Source organism: Condylura cristata, unplaced genomic scaffold, assembly GCF_000260355.1.
Source record: "Condylura cristata isolate star-nosed mole 26May11 unplaced genomic scaffold, ConCri1.0 scaffold00022, whole genome shotgun sequence".
NCBI classification, from domain to species: Eukaryota; Metazoa; Chordata; class Mammalia; order Eulipotyphla; family Talpidae; genus Condylura; species Condylura cristata.
The window spans coordinates 3,739,056-3,757,304 of NW_004567123.1; the positions used below are offsets into that span (position 1 = coordinate 3,739,056).

General features: G+C 36.4%; 1 protein-coding gene across 4 annotated transcripts in view; it reads right to left on the reverse strand.

Moving 5' to 3' along the window:
* The window catches only part of KIZ (kizuna centrosomal protein), a 106,568-nt gene that overhangs the window by 69,859 nt on the left and 18,460 nt on the right, over positions 1-18,249 (reverse strand). For 3 of the 4 annotated variants that reach the window (XM_012728425.1, XM_012728424.1, XM_012728427.1), the window contains 2 exons: positions 17,643-17,735; positions 78-720 (listed from right to left, as the gene is read on the reverse strand). In XM_012728425.1, coding sequence (XP_012583879.1) covers positions 78-720; positions 17,643-17,735 — 736 coding nt within the window. The remainder of the gene's footprint in view (positions 1-77; positions 721-17,642; positions 17,736-18,249) is intronic. The other variant, XM_012728426.1, reaches the window with a different exon arrangement.

Genomic DNA, 18,249 nt, shown 5'->3' on the forward strand with positions numbered 1-18,249 from the left:
CTTACATAAGACCACAACCACCCAGTAAAACTAACTACCAACAAAAATCAGCAAATAATCTCAGCCTTTCACCATACCAGAGAAACCTTCCCAAGCAGTATGCTTCTCTTGAGAACACTTATTTTCAGATGTACAGTATTCTGAGACTGATATGGGAGAGACTGGCGGTCTGCCTCTTTCTTCCTTGACTTCTATATGTTCCTGTGTCAGTATTTCTCCCTCTGATCCCTCTGATCTGCTGGAACTGTCATGCTTTAAATCAGTGGTTCTGTTCTCTGGACTTAATCTTTCCTGTAACGGGGAATGAAGTTCAGCAGACTTTTTAACTTCAGATAAATTATTCCTGCCATGATGCATTCTATTTCCTATCTCCAAGCAGTGAGTTTGTTCCTCCTCACACAGTACAGTGACTGCGACTGTCATTTTCTCAACAATCTGAAGAGATGTCGTTCCATCTGTTTTGTCAGACTTATTTAAGCACTGCATGTCACTATAAGTTTGTACATAGCTGTCTGTCACATTACTGCTCTCGGCTGTCTGTCGGTGTGAATGTGGGTCAGGAATTGAAAAGTTCTTCATGGGTTGGGGCGATTTCCTCTCTGTACAGAAATCTCCAATGCTTGAGACTGCTGACATTTGGCGGCCCATAAAGATTGTTGCCGGTTGATACAATCCTCTTGACATGGCTGTCTCAGAGTTAATTCCTGCCTTCATTGCAACCTGCAGTACCAAGAGATGTGTGTATGACAATTAGGTTCTTCAGCTGTTACCAGAAATTCAATGAAGTAAAAGAAGCATGGCCATTGAAATCAAAACCCACCACATTTTATGAAACTCAAGGCTTCTACAAAACAAGCAAACAACAGTACAGCTCTATTTAACATTATTCACGAAACAAATATTATCAAAGAACTATGAAGCCTATGTTTTTCAAAGAGAAATGCATGTATTACACAATTATATGAATGAATGCACCTTATTCTACTGAGCTGTACACTGAAACATGGTTGAAATGGTATGTTTTAAGTTACATATATGTTAACACAACTAAAAGGGAAAAGTAGTGAATAAGATGTCCACAGGAGGCTTTGAAAACAGCACAACATTTTCCTGGAGTTCTAATTCAGGTCAGTGAATTCTAACAGCTTTCCACAGAGAATCTTACATTTGATGGAGTTAGGAAGGTACTCAATAAAAAGAGGTTGAGATTCATACAAAGGACTATATTAGAAGTTTCAAAACTTATGTTTAGTGCTATGTACAATATAAAAAACTTCCAATAATATTTTGGATTGCATTAAAAAATACTTCTTATGTGTAAAATAATCATTCTGGTCAAACTGCCAATAACAACAGCAGTTTTTCCTGAACATCTTCCAGTAACTATAAGGGCATTTAAAGCTATTTAAATTTATTAGCAAATCCATGTAGAGAAAAGTGAGGGATGAAAGGAGAAGGGGAAAAGGGAAAGAGAAGCAACTGGTTCAGTGGCTTGATCAAGGGAATACAGTGGGAAGCAGAACCAGAACTAACAATATGAAGTCTTGAGGAAGTTAAATGTTTTCCTTCCAAAAGCACCGAAACACATCCACATACATCAGCATTCAGTTTGCAAGTAAGTGTGTGTGTGTGGGGGAGGGGGGAATGAAGAAGTACTTTCATCCCTCCTGTAAAGATGGAAAACTGAGATCTAAATTTTAAGAGAAATACTGTCATTCACATGATTGAAATAATCCAGATCTAGTTTACCTTAAAATACCTTAGGATTTTTATTTTTGAGTTTATTACACTACTTTGAAGGTAAAAAACAAATTATCAGTGATGTCAGAGAACATAGTGAAATAACCTCTCAAAGTCTCTGCTCTAAAGTGCTCTATAAAAGAAGCAAAAATACCAGAAACCAACTTTAGAAGAACTTTTCTGAACTCTAGAAATTGATCAGCATCTTGTGACAATTTGGGGAGCCATTTGTTCAAGAAAAATAACTGAATCTTGGTGTAGACAATATATTTGTTCATGTTTTAACTTGCTCTATTGTCATTTGTCCTCTCCTCAAGTCTGCAGTAACCTTAAAAACTAACACACTATAGGGCCCTCCCTGATGGCGCAGCGGGTTAAAGCACTGCACTAAGAAACTAAAGCCACTTCCGCATGAGTTCGATCCCTGCTTGCCCCCGCCCGCTGCTCCCCTCAGCAGTGTATTTCATCGATTTGCCTGTTCTGCTCCCCACTCTGTCTCTGGTGAATCCTCTCACCCTCCGCATCTCTGGCCTGTACCCCAGTTCTGTACGAATAAATAAATTAAAAAAAAAAAAACTAACACACTATAATCACAACCTATAAACCAGTACAGCCTAATAGCCAGGAAGGAGTAGAAAGGGGATTAAATTCTTTCAAAGCCCCATCCCCAGAGACCAACCATTTTTTTTTTTTTTTTTGCCTGCCTGGTAGTTCCCTAGAAGATCACACTTACAAGAAAGTCTTTATTTGATCTGCCTTGGGACTTTTCTTCTAGGAACATTTGAAAATAGAGACAATTGTTGCGGGCTACAAAAGCCAGTAGGTAACTTCTGGGCAAACAACAGATTAACCAAAACAACCAAACAAACAACAAAATTTAAAAAGCAAATGAGATTTCCACAGGAGCCTTTCAAAATCTCCAACATTTTCCTAGAGATCTAGATGACCAACTTCATGCCCAGGATTGTATGCATACTAAGGAAAGTTCTGAGAAGAGCCAAAGCTTTCACCTCACGTTGTTTACCTTCAGGTTCTTTGCAAGCAGGAAGAGGAGGCAAACATGGAATTACAAACTATCTGGTTAAGTGTTAAAGGTGTGCTTAACATACATCCAAAGCCCCTTGGTAAAGATTGTGAGAACTAGTGCTTTCAGGCATAAAGAGAGTTCTGTCTAACTGCTTTTTGTTCATTAAACTAATTGACCAGAAATAAACTCTACTGACCACATATGACAAAGTATGCAGGCTTTACTGATTAGTTCAGAAAGTCATTAAACAAACAAAACCAACAAATTCTGGCAGAGGATAATGTGATGCACAGAGTTGCCACATTTATTATTTTAAGTATAAAAAATTATGAAACCCACAAAAAAAGCAGTCAAAATACTGTATACACTAGATACACACTTTAATTAACTATTTTAAGTAGTTTTAAATATTTAAACAAAAATTATGCCTAAAGAACTAAAGGGAAGTATGAGAACAATGCCTCAACTGTGACTAGCAATAAAGAGAAATTATTTTTTTAAAAAGGACCAAACAGAAATTCTGCAATTGAAAAGTACAAACACCAGAATGAAAAATCCACTAAGAGGACTCAGCAACAGACATGAACAGGCAGAAGAAAGAATAAACAAACTTGACTGTAAGTCTATTGAGATTATACAGGCTAAGGGAAACAAAACAAAGTGAACAAAGCCTCAGAGATCTGTGGGACACTAAAAAGAATGCCATCATATACACAATTAGAGTTCCAGGTGGAGAAGAGGGAGAAAAGAAAAAGATGCAGAAATAATTTTGAATAAATAATGCTAAAACCCCCCAAATTTGTGTAGGGGGAAAAATTAAGACACATATCAAAATAGTCAATAAAATCCAAGTATGATAAATACAGAGATCCTCACCTACACACATCATAGCCAAACTACTGAAAGCCAAAGAAAAAGAGACATTCTTGGAAGCAAAAACAGAGAAGAGACACCTCCTAACAAAGGGACCATTACAATTACTGGGTAATTTCTCACCAGAAACTAGGCATGCCAACAGGCAATTATGTAGCATAGTACTTAAAGGAAAAAGACTTCCAATCAGGAATCCTATATACACCAAACCATTCCTTCACAAATGAAGGAAAAATTAAAGCATTCATCAAAGTTCATATTAAAAAACAAATAGTAAGAGTAACTAAACTGGCAAACATAAAAGACACCATAAAATTTTTGTTTGTAACTGTTTTCTCCTATAGGACTTAAAAGAAAATGGCATCAAGCAATTATTATAAACTATGTTTAAGAGCATCATAAGATATAAATACATAATCTGAATTATAACAGCATCACAGAGTAGCAGAAATATATACGTGTACACACACACACACACAGATATCAAAGTCCTAAAATACATGAAACAAAACATGAAATGAAAGGAGAAAATTCAACACTAAAGTTGGAGACTTCAATACCCCACATTTAAAAATGGACAGAATGAAGACAGAAGATGCAGGAAACAGAGGACTTGAACAACAATAAACTAACTCGATCTTTCCAAAACACCCACCCACTAATGGCAGAATATATATTCATCTCAAGTGTTCTTCAGTATAGATGCGCATGTGAGGCCATAAGTCAAGTCCAATGAATCTAAAGGGATTGAAAGCAGGTTATGTGATAATAATGGAATTATATTGGAAATCAAGAAAATAGTATTTGGCAAACTCACAAATATGGAAATTAAAAACATAATCTTAAGTAACTAATGTATCAAAGAAGAAATCACAAGAGTTGTCAGAAAATAAATGATTGAGATAAATGAAAACATAACACACAAAAGCTTATGGGCAGCAGTTAGAGGGAAATTGAAAAATAACTCAATAGCTATACTAACTGAACTCCTACCCAGGTTTTCTTTATAGAAATCCTTGAAATATTTCATTTAAACCTCCTTGAAAAATGTAATAGGGTCATTGAGAAATTCAGAATTCAGACAGCATTCCCAGAGCTATCTAGAGCATTCTCAGAACCATTTTGGGCATAAGTTCTCAAGCTTAATGCTTTAAAAAAAAAAAAATTCACTTTTCTTTGCCTCAGGTTATTTGACATTCCTTGCTCCTTGAAGAGCTGTCCCAAGAGCCACAATGAAAGCTTAAAACCTTATAGTATAGATATTGCTTTTCCTTAGACATTCATAGCTTTTATAAAATTTAATTTATAAATTAGACAGTAAGAGATTATCAAGTTATTAATCTCAAAAAAGAACAATTATAACAATACACTGTAATGAAAGCTATGTGGGTGCAGTATATCATTGTACCTAATGTTTTTGGACTGCTGTTGACTACAGGTAGTTAAACCACAGATAAGGGAGGACTGGTATACGATGTGTCTATCCTTTTATAGGAGAAAAGTTGACATAATTACAAGGGCAACTTTGATACAGGCAAAAACCATCTACCACCATTAGTATAATTTAACACTAATTTTTCCCTTTCTCAAAAAAGAAGACATTTAAATAGATGATTCATAATGATAGGCAGTTACTATGGGGAGCCTCAATTGGCAACATGTTGGAGACTCAGAGTAGAAATACAATAAATGGAAATTTAGTGAAAACCTCAGGCAAATCAATAATGAGACTTAAGAGCTTAGGAGGTGTTTCATTCTTTTTAAGTCAAATTTAGGGAGTACTGATTAACCAATACCTGAGCACAGAGAGTATACAGCAGTCCTGAGTTTGTTGATAGGCATGTGTCAGACAGGAAGACAATCTGGGGAGGATCAAAGGAAATTCCCCCAAGTTATTCCTGTTAGCCAGTAAATCTCAAATCCCTCTGACCCATTCTGAGAGACAGGCCCATTACTACTGGACAAAGAACTCAGAAAGAAACATCCACTATCCAAATGTTATCCTGCATTACCAACAAAAGTACCAGCAACCAGGATTTAACCTATAGTAAAGGCATCCTCAATTCAGGAAATAAAAACAAATGACCAATTTAAACCTCATAAACAAGAGGGTACTTCCTAAAAACAGTATGTTACAATTCTCTGTTAGAGCATGTCATTGTTAAGTGCTACTTTTGTCAAGCATCCAGACTAAAAAAAATAGAATTCTGGGTCCTCAACAAATTCAAGTAATACACTAATTGAGATCATTACATTTTAGTGTCCAGTAATAAATCAGGAATTATGAAAAGGTAGTCTGTGATTTTGCATAAAAACAAAAACCAATGAATTGGTGGTGTATCACATGCTTGTGAAGATATAAAGGCAGCTTGCATTTGAGTATATACTGATTCCAAAAGGAAGCTTTTCCTGCTATAATACTAGATGACTTTTTTTCTTGAGGGGTCAGGGAACTTTTTATTTTTATATCATTTTAAACTTACAGAAAAATCATAAGAATCATATAAGAAACTCTCTTAATGCCCTCTATTAGAGTTACCAACTTTGTAATAGCTTGCCCCATTTGTTTTATCACTGTCTCTCTCTACATGTCAATATGCACAAGTTTATGTGCACACTATTTTCCCCTGGACTATGTACGAGGATATCAAGTCACCCTGGTTCTCTCCCTAACGTACCTCAGTGTATATTTCCAAAGCAAAGGGACATTCTTTTTCATGAACTGAGTCTAATGATCAAAGTCAGAAAGTATAATATCAATAGTTTTATTTTTTTCACAATTCATACTTAAATTTTGTCAGATGACTCAATAATGTCTTTTTTATTGCTTCTCTTTTCCCATTTTAGGATCCGTCTAGAGTGATGTTTCTAGAATTTCTTTTTTTTTTTTAAAGATTTATTTATTTATTCATATAGAACTGGGGTACAGGCCAGAGATGCGGAGGGTGAGAGGACTCACCAGAGACAGAGCGGGGAGCAGAACAGGCAGATCGACAAAGTACACTGCTGAGGGGAGCAGCCGGCGGGTCAGGAGAGGTCTGCCACACCACGTGGTCTCCTCCGGGGCAGGCGGGAATCGAACTCATGCAGAAGTGGCCCCAGCTTCTCAATGCAGTGCTTTAACCCGCTGCGCCACCAGGGAGGGCCACCTCTAGAATTTCTTTTAATTGGGAACAATTTCTCAGTTATTGTCACTCTTGACCTTGACTTTTTAATTATATGTATGTACTTATAATATAAAATACATATACACACATATATTTTTTTACATCATTCTTCATTTTGTACTTTTTTTCATCTTGGTTGTAATCCCCGTGGACTTCCCACCACCAATTCACCCATCCATTTGCCATCACAGCAGTCCCGTGTGCTTGTCCCATCCCAGTACAGGTTGGTTACTAAGTAGAGGGTCAATGTGTGTTGGACTGATATTTCCTCATGATTAAATTCAGGTTATGATTTTTAGTAGCAAAATCACAGAAGGGTTTCTATTTTTAAGTAACAAGGATAATACTTTGACAAGGTAAGTTTTTTGGGAAAGAAATTAACACCCAATCTCAACACTATGAAACTAAATATTTGTAAATAGTCCATTTAAAATCTGCTTCTTGAAAAGGGGGAGAAAACAAGACTGACAATAATGAATATCTATCACATTAAATTTAAAAGAATTAAAATAGTGGCACTCAACCAAAGATCGGATTCTGGAACAGAAAAAAGTCATTACTGAAAAAATCAGTGAAATATGAATAAAGACAAGTTTAGCTAATCGAAATACCTATTAGTTTCTTAGACTTGACATCTTTGGCATTGTAATAAAAGATGGTAACATTGGTGGAAACTGAGTAATCCAACTGAGGATCCAAGAGAACTCTTTGTAGTATATCCACAACATTTGGAAAATCTAAGATTATTCTAGAATAAAAAAGTCACTTAAAAATAATTCCCAGGGAAAGTGGAGGATAGGACAGAAGGCGTTTAAGATGCAAACTTGCCAAGAGTAATAAATAAACCCTGGACATCTAAGGCACAATAGAGTGATATGGGCTACAAAACTGAATTAGAATAATCACATTGGTTAAGAGACTAGAATTCCATTTTTCCAATCCCTAAAAAGAAATGATAACTATGTAACTAATAGAGGTTGGATATGTACAATGACAATCATAATATATAAGGTATCGAATTAGCATAGTGAATTTTATACAGTGTTATATACCAAATATATTTCAATTAAAAATAACAATAAGAATGAAAAAATGTAATCTCCAATATCAATGCTGAACAGAAAATCTCTGTTATTGGTAGAGTAAGCAGGCAGAATCCTCTTGGAAAAGAATCTGGCATCAAGAATCCTAAACATCCTTCTTGTCTTTGGGTCTGTAATTCTATATAGGATAGTCTAAGTAAGTAAGTCTAACAAGAAAAAAACTATATAGACAAGTTATTTTTGTTTGCAGTAATATTTAGATTACGAAAAATTGAAGGCAAATTGTATGAGTATGTAACAGGGCAAGGTTATAAAGTCATAAAAATAAGGCAGATATATTAAATATGAAGACTGTGGTATAATAAGGGAAATGCTTAGATATGGTAAATGAAAAAAAACTAACAATTGTCTATCCAGTAAGCTTACATTTATGTATATAAATCTAAACAATGAAAAAAAATAGCTAAAATGAGTTGTGCAAGATTATGTCAGGAAAATTAACATTACTTGTCTTTTATCCACGTTAATAAATTTTACTTGATTTAAAGTGCTATAAGTTTTATTGAGATATAATTCACATACTATACAATTTATCCTTTAAAAGTATGCAATCCATGGGCTTTCAATTTGTTCAGAGTTGTGCCTTCATCATCAGAATCCATTTAAAAATGTTTTCATCGTCCCCAAAAGAAATAACATAACTATCAGCAGTCACTCCCCATCTCAACCAGCCCCTAGCCCTAAGCAATCACTGATCTACTTTCTGTCCCTAAAGTTGCATCTACACCAGACATTTCACACAAATGGAACCGTACAATATATGGTCTTATTTGGTTTTGACTGCTTTCTCTTGTGTGACATGTTCAAGGTTTATGCATATTGTAAGCAGACACAAATTCTATACTAATAACTGAATAAAATGCCATTGCATAGATTTACTACCTTTTGAGTATCTGCTCATCAGATGATACACATTTAGTTGTTTCTGCTTTTTGGCTATTATCAATATTGCTCCTGTAGCATTTGTGTACACAACTTTGTGTGGACATGGTTTCACTGCTCTTGAGTATCCAGGTATCCAGGGTGGAAATGTTGGGTTATCTATGTCAGCATAGATAACATTCTGAGAAACTGCCAGCCTGTTTTCCAAACATTTTACATTCCCACCAGCAATTATTTAAACTTTTTTTTTTTTAAAGATTTATTTATTTGTACATACAGAACTGGGGTACAGGCCAGAAGCTCAGGGGCGGCGAGAGGCTTCACCAGAGACAGAGTGGGGAACAGAACAGGCAGATCGATGAAGTACACTGCTGAGGGGAGCAGCGGGCGGGTCAGGAGAGGTCTGCCACGCCATGTGGTCACCTCCAGGGCAGGCGGGAATCGAACTCATGCGGAAGCAGTTTTAGATTCTCAGTGCTGTGCTTTAACCCGCTGCGCCACCAGGGAGGGCCAATTATTTAAACTTTTATAACAATAGTATGTATAAGAAATCTGTAAAACTTAAGTGCTACTCACTATAAGGCAATACTAAATTTGAATTGACTCAACATTGCAAAGTAAAATATTGATTCTAGTAAAATATAAGATGGGCTTCTGCAGGTTAGCAGCTTTCCCATTTGCTGAGATCAGACACTAACATAGGTGTCTCTTTTCTTTTTTAAAATAATCTATCATTTTGTTCACTTAGCAACAAGGAATTCTGAACATCACTAGCATCTTCTCAAAGCAATTTCTAAGCCAGGGATGCTGAGAAGAAAATGCACGTGACACACTATTGTTGACACTAGACTATCAAAAATTGAAAAGTTTTTGAGAGAATGATGTTATTGTCAAAAGACAGAGTGTCTCCCTATCATTTTCTGTAGCTGAGTCCTTAAGGTAAATTTATAGTCCAGTATTTCAATTCAGTTCTTCCTTTTCCTGTCAGTTATCCATCCTCCAAATATTGGAAGTTGGGGAAATAACAAAGCAAATGAAAATATTTATTAGTGAACAGAGGGTAACTTTTAAAGTCAGGAGTTCATTTTTACTAGAGGAAAGGAGATAAAAGCAAGTTTGAAATTATTATAATGATGTCTTAGTCAATAAATACTAACTACAGTTTTCAAAGCAGATCTTGACTATTACCGTATTGCAAAAAAAAATTATTTAGATTATACCTCATGTTCTGTAAGATGCTGAGGAAGTCTTAGTGTCTCTTAACATCATTTTCACAGACAAAAGGGAATGGAATTGTTGGACCAAATTTTCAGTTGTTAACATAAAATAACTATCACTCTTATTATTTTCTACATAAATTTATATGTAAGCAAGTCCTTAAGATTACATTGACATCCATGGGCCCTCCCTAGTGGTGCAACAGTTAGTTAAAGTACAACACTATGAAGCTCTCTGCAGCCACTGTAGTATGAGTTCGATCCCTAGCCAGGGAGTTGACTCACATGGTGTGGCAGATTTCTTCTATCTTGCTTGCTGCTCCCCTCAGCAGTGTATTTCAGTAGATCTGCCTATTCTGCTCCCATTCTGCCTCTGGTGAATACTCTCACCCCTGTGCCTCTGGCTTATACCCCAGTTCTTTTGTGCATGCATACATGCATGCATAAATAAATCTTTTTTTTTAAAAGATCATATGGACACATAATTATTCAGAATTCACTTTATCATATGTTATGAAAAATTGGTTGTGTCTATACTATATCACAGTGACAAAAAGAGTAAAAAATAATACCCTCCCCCACCAATTCTGAAAGCCATATCCCCAATGTGACTGTCTTTGAAGAGTGAACCTTATAGGTGTTAATTGAGATTAAATAAGGTGAGATGGATAGAGTCTTAATTGCAAAGTATTGGTGTGCTTATAAAAGGAAGACACCAGAGATCCAGCTCTGTCCATGCACATACACAGAGGCCATATGAGGATACAGAGGACAGCCACCTGTCAAGGAGACAGGTCTCATCAGAAACCAACCCTGCTGGCATCTCAAATTTGGACTTCCAGTCTCCAAAACTGTGAGAAAATACATTGTCACTGTGGCATTTTGTTTGACAACTAAGACAACATATCAATGTTACTCTTCACTCTTCTTTCATCCTGTCACTGTGATATATTTTAACACAACCAATTTTTCACAACAGAGATCACAAAGAGATATCTCTGTCACTAAACCCAAAAGTTGCTGGAGCTATCTAAATTTTAAAATAGTCATTAAACTTAGACTTAAAGATATGTTCTGTAAGTTATTTTACACAGTGAATCACTGAAAAATTAATCTATTGTTGAATCTATTCCACCAGCTTGCTTTACCTCCCATTTCTTTAATTCATAGGTAGCTACTCTATCTCCACAGCTGCCTCTCCACTATCCTAGACAAGCAGCAAGAAGCCAGGACCAACACACAGCTACTTTAATGGAGAACAAAGATGGTAATGACAGTGATGGTGGCTAAGAATGGAGACAAGATCAGTGAACATTTATCAAGCACTTACCAGGTGAAAGTAGATTTTTATTACTTTTTTAAATCCTCAACACAATTACTATCCTTACTCTTAAAGGATTTAGCAAGGTTGAACAATTTGTTCAGGTCACAGAGCCAGGACTTAAGCCCACATACCAGGGCTCTGTGCCCATCTTTTTTTTTTTTTTTTTTTTTAAAGATTTATTTATTTGTGCATACAGAACTGGGGTACAGGCCAGAGGCTCAGGGGCAGCGAGAGGCTTCACCAGAGACAGAGTGGGGAGCAGAACAGGCAGATCGACGAAGTACACTGCTGAGGGGAGCAGCGGGCGGGTCAGGAGAGGTCTGCCACGCCATGTGGCCACCTCCGGGGCAGGCGGGAATCGAACTCATGCGAAAGCGGCTTTAGATTCTCAGTGCTGGGCTTTAACCCGCTGCGCCACCAGGGAGGGCCTCTGTGCCCATCTTTTATGGTATAATATTCAAAACTGATTCATTTCAACTCAAATTGTATTACTGAACCACAGTTTTGAAAAAATATATATACATAAAAATTCAGAATAATGAATCTGACATATGTGCCTAATTTCTTACTAAATTCAACCAGTACAAAATCAGAGTTTTAAAATAGGTCTTGTACTTGATAAACAAACCATGTAGGTTAAAGAGGAATAGTAGTATCAACTTCAAGAGACATTCAGCGTTCCTAAAATTGTACCAGTTAATGATTTTTTAAAAATAACACACACACATATACCGCCACCACCACCACTACCACCTACACACCTAAGTCTAAGTAAATACTTTGATGAAAACAATACAAAGGTAAGTTATAGTTTCATAATGAGAACAGTAGTTTAACAAGAGTATGAGAATACCAATGAGAATACCTATTGCTATTGCCACAGTGACAATAGCAATAGGCTGCTATCACTTCATTTCACAATGTAGTATGTCCTCTATATGCTTTATGATTCCCAAATAGGGTGACCAAGGATATGACTGTATCAGTTTCTTGTTCACCAAAGAAATGCTCAAAGGAAACCACATCAGGGAGACAGAATACTGCCTCTACTGCCTAATTCTGAGACATCTGAGTAGGAACAGAAGCAATACCCTACCCTACCCCACAATGAAAACAACAATCTCATACTCAGGCTGACCACTTCTTCCCAAAATAGGTTAACCATCTGCTCATACCTTTCTCATAAATGTTAATTTTTAAAATTCATTAACATTTAAAAATTAGAAATAAAATACAAATATAGAACTTTTATTTATAAAGCATAGATTACCAAAAGCCTAGATAAAATGTATCTATATGTTTGTTTGTGATAGTTATTGCCAGATTTCTTTTCCCAAAAAGTGTAGGCACAAACACGTTTTTGTTCCAGACTGCATGAAGAAGAATGTCCTTTTCTGAGAATACAGTATTTCAAAGAATATAAGTATATGAAGTTTAGAAAGTCTTCTAAAGAATAAGAAATCAGTATTTGTTCTCCCGTGCAGACTTCTGTAATCCCTTGTAGTATCAAAAAGGTGACAAGAAATGGTATTTCCTACAAAATTTGTTTTCCTCTCTAAATCAACTTGTTTCCTTTCCCCCTTCTCATTCACTTTGCCTAACTTCCCCATCATTCCACTGCAAGATGTGCATCTACCAAAACTAATGTAGTTCTCTCACCTGTTAAGATCATTGGCACAGAACAACTTGTCATGTAATTCCACCATAAACAAGAGCAGAGGAATTATACTTGGACAGCCAAATGTCTCCTCAAAGAGGAGGCTAAAGAAAACTGTAATGTTCATTCTTGACTATATGAGAGAGATTTAAAGAAAGGCTTCCTCCCACATTTTCCAAAGTGAAACCTTTCTTCCCAGAAACTGAGAAGTAAGGTGGGTATTCATTAAAGCTCTGCACCAGTATGCTGGGATCTGAGTCCCAGGTCAACCACAGACCCCATGTATGATCTGGGGACAGGTTAGTTAACTTCTTTAGGACTCCATTTCCAGAACCGTAAATGGAGATAAAAACTGACCTTATTTTTTAAAGTTCTTGTAATGAGTGTATGTATTTAAATATGTTTATACAAATATATTTACCTCTACACTTACATGCAAAAGTACGTACGTATATAATGATATAAAGTCTTTACCCGAGACAGAGTAAGACCAATGTGTTAGCAGTTAATCAGAGTCACACTCTCAAAAACCTGCAAAAGATGTACTCCCAAAAGAAAGCTAGATATGTACAGTCCAAACTTCATCTGAAATGGGACACATGGCTGGCTCAAAGTGAGCAGCTCTCTCCTCTTCCTCTTTGTAGGGAGGTAGGCCGCTCTCACTGTCCAGGTGTAGCAGGGAAAAGGCCCTGTCCTGAGGATCTAGTGATCCTACCCTTTCCTGAAAAAATATATGCAGATCTAGTTTTAGGATGAGGACTTGAAAAAATACATGGAATTCAGTTCCATTTAATTTCTAACTGTTTTCTTAAAAGGAACACATCCAAATAAGGTAAGATAAAGGAGAGGCAGGGCTGAACACAGGTCAACTTGTCACAGCTTTGAGGGGTCACCAGCCCCATAAAGGTGCAACAGCCAATTATTAGAAACCTGGACAACTGCTCAGAATCCCACTTTAGGGAGATTCTTTTACTGTTTACAACTGAGAAGTGATTCAAGGAGATTGTTGATGAAGGGCAATGTAAGCATAAGAAATTGGGTCACATTGGTATCTTTAGTACTAACCTGCCACCCCTTCACAAACAACCCCACCCCAATACACACAGACTCTGTTCTTTCCTATAGCAGGTATGACAGGGCCACACTCATATCCCGAGGGGCCTTACCACCTCACAACAGGCCCCTGCAAACACCTATGCCTCCTAATCTGAGTGATTTCCTCACTGCTGAGCAGCAGTCACAAGTGGCGCCAGATATAACTCTCAGTCAGTGACAGATGGGTAATGAAGGGTAAAGACCTCCCTCCCCACCCCCAGGTGTACGGATTTCCCACACAGCCTTTCTTGGGGGCAAGGGATTTAACTCCAGCTGATCTTAGTGGTGACCTACTCAGTCACACACTGTTTACTGCCATGATACTTTCCTCTCCCTTCTCCCTGGACTTCATGAAACCACCTCCCAAATATACTAACTCAGTCATTATCTGAGGATCTGTTTCCTGATTTACTTCCTCCTTAAATATGAACACTTCAGGATAATCTTATGATTCCTTTTCCCTTGCTGCCACATTTATTTCAGTGTCCCCTCCAAAATACAGGTTGCTTCATTCCCTGGAGGTGAGCTTGGGCCCAAATAGCTGCCTGTCCTTTGAATGCTGCACAGGTCCTGGTTGTTGCAGTCTGTTCTCTTGGGAAGGGGTCACTCATACTGTGTTAATGCCGGGATGTCTCCTCAGTCAGCTGTCTCTCCTGCAGCAGATCTGCTCCTGATCACAGCTCTATCACCGCCCCTGACATAGCTCAAGCCCATTGCTGAAATCACTGCCCATCAACCACACGTCTATCTTCTAACTGGATCATGAAACACTGTATATTTCACTGTAACTGAGCTAGAATTTTGTCCTGAAAAAAATAGACAACTACTGCTTAATGACTTTTCTCAGTAAAGCATCCATGTTAATCTATGGTGGGAAGTTGCACAACCACTTTTTAGAAATTAATTCATAATTACCATTAATTTGACAGATCCTCTGCCCTCATTAGTGTTTTCCTACTTCAATGGCCACCCCCAATTCAGGTCCTTGCTTAATTCCTTCTTCTGAACCAACCCTTATATCCTCAGTCTCGTGAATTTCTTTCCCCAACTCATTTTACATAGCAGTGTTCATCTCATCTTACTACAACTGCACACTGGTATAACCACTCCTTCTACAACTGCACACTGGTATAACCACTCCTTCCACTTGATGCACACATACACACACAAAATGTTCCTGGAGAAAATTTCAATTCTAAGCTTGGTACTTCAGAATATGATGTAATTTTCCAAGCTTAATGTATACTACTTTGCTACAAGAATGTTAGACTGTAGCCAGACTGGACAACTACCCACCAGCTTCCCTCCCTCTATTCTTTTAGTCATTACATCTCCTAATCCTAAAACATCTATCAGATCTCCACTGAGTGACATTCTACCCATTCTTCACAACAGCCCAAACCCCATCTCCTCCACTAAGTCTTTAGTTACATACTTCAGAGGAAGTATATTCTCTTTTCCATGTAGCTCATGCCTGTCTATGTAAAAAACACTTATCGCATACTATCATGTGTGTTGGAAAGAAGGCCAACTTGCAGGAAGCACCTCAAAGGCAAGAGCTGTGTCATTCATAGGAGGACCTGCTGTAGCTCCTCAAACAAAACACTTGACGAAACCATTTATTGAATTCAATCAGTGAAATGACACTGTGCTTCAGACCCATACCTGGAGACCAGTAACTCTGGACTCAGAAGCTAATTCGCATGACTGTCTTGAGATCAGGAGCATGGGCTCCAGTGGAAGCTATAACTTACATAATAAGAAATTGTTCTTGAATTAGTATATAATAAGGATAACCTAATTCATGATTTTGCTGAAATGTATTTACCTTTTAAATGATTAACCATCAATAAAAAAGGCAAGATTTAAATTAAAAAAAAAAAAAAAACCTAACTGATTCTTATTCACAGCCAATAGTCAAAGCTTTTAAAGAGAAAACAATTTTTGTATAAAGGAAATTCTTCTTTCCTAGTTATTACAGAAAATATTTTAAGGAGCTGTCAGTTGTATATATCTTGCCTTAATTTTAAATATGGCTAAAAAAGAGACTATATAACTGGATGTAAGGTAAGGAATCAGTAGTCCAAACAGGAAAACAAGCCTCCTGTTTTACTTAAGTACCACTGATACTGCTGACCTAAGAATGTGCCTATCAGGAATAGCAGAAAAAGAACAAACTGGTTTACAGATTAAAAACATGTCAATTATTTCATGACCAAATGCCAACAGAAAAAGTGCCTAAATGATTTAGAAGACTATCACATCATACCACATTTGGTGTACATTTAATGGCCCAGAAATCATTTATCATTAAAGGAAGGCCTTTTTATATAGGTCAGGGTTACCAGGGCCTGGTGTTTTATATCTTACAGTTTGAAGAATGCTCCAAATTTTAGGGTTTGTTTTTTTTTTAACTTTTTAATCTTTGGGAAGGAAAACTAAAACTTCCTCTAAACTCAGATTAATGCCTGCTAATGCACAGAAAAAAGAAAAACTAAAACCTTCCTCCTACTATAAAAACAAAATAGTGTGGCCTCTGTTTCTTTTCTGATAAGAGTCTTAAATACCAAACAGTTAACTGCATAATAACATTTACTGGCAGCCAGGCAGCCTGCTTAGCAGATATATAAAGCAGGTAAAAGGAGAAAAAGTTAATTTCTTGGCTGAATGATTCCATCGGTAGCTATAGGGCAAACCTGAAAGTCTTTTAGTAAAGTAGCAGTTGATTCTTCTATCAATCTGTAGCACACATACTCTTCCAAGGAAAGCATTAAATATGAAAATCATATCCCGTTATCATCTGTTTCCAGCTTTCAGCCCAGTAAGCTTTTCTTAATGAATGCTGCAGCCTAAGGAACAAGCACGCTGTTGGCTTTTCTGAATAATGGAGTGATGCTACCATTTTTGCTTATTACAATATCGACTGGCTGAGGGGGTTTCACACATAGTCACAAGTGACTACTCTTGCCAGCATGCTCCAAGTTATTACAAGATGTTTTTAGACATTTCATCTAAAAGAGCTTTACTGCTTTTAGTGAAGAAAACATCTATGGTCTTGAACAGAATCATTTATATGGAGATAGGCAGGAGGATTAGAAGCCTGCATTACAGCAGATACATGGCAGAATTTATTTAAGTATTCCTTGCCTGTCTTTTTGTCTGTGCTTAGATATGCAATCTTTTCTTTCCACTTTCTCTAAGAAAGGTTAAAATGTACAAAATTATATATACAAAAAAGAGAATCAAAATGCCACGTGTTTACTTTTCATTTTAAGCATTTCTGGAACTATGAAAATGTAATCACAATGCATTATTTAGAAATTTCACCTACTAATAATACTGTATTATTCTTTAGAATCTATCTCTTCTAAAGGCAGTGAGTGCCTTTCTGCAAATTTAATTGAATTAGACATTTAAACTATACTTTATAAGCAAAAGGCCTTAATCATTTGTTTGTAAAAAATTTTCGGAACAAGATGACTTTTATATAAAGTACTATCTTTAAAGATGAACACTGCAGAAATCCTCTGTTAACAGAAAGCTTATTATTTTATTACCTTTTCTCTATCTTCAGCTTTCAGTTCACCTTTTATTCCCAGGCTGTCTTTTGAGAACTGCTGCATCTTCTTAATCTCAGCCTCATATTCACTCTAAATATAAACAAAGTTTGATTCTGTAGTTGATATTATTACAACTAGACCTGCCCATATTTTTTAACCTATATATTATAAAAGGAAGAGTTTTTACACTGTACAATAACGAAGTAAAAAGTAAAAGCTGATCCACTCCAGAAAACTTATCTTAGTGAGCAATCCCATAAACAGCACATATCAAAAGCAAAATTCCAAAAAAAAATTATATATATGTGTGTATATATATATACTTAAATATAAGAATATTGAAGGATTTTCACTTGGTCTGTGATCGATTTAGGGAATACAATCTTGATATAAGAAGCTACTGTGAAAATCCAGTTATGCTATTATAAAAGTAACATATTGGGCAATGTTTTCTATGAAAAGTTTTAGCCTAAACAAAAGGTAAAGAAAAAGGAATCAATTCTATTGACTTCTTATTTGTATGATATCTACACACATAATATCATGGATCTATATGGATCTATTGGTTACAGTAGTCAAATATATTATTTGCTAATTTATCAAC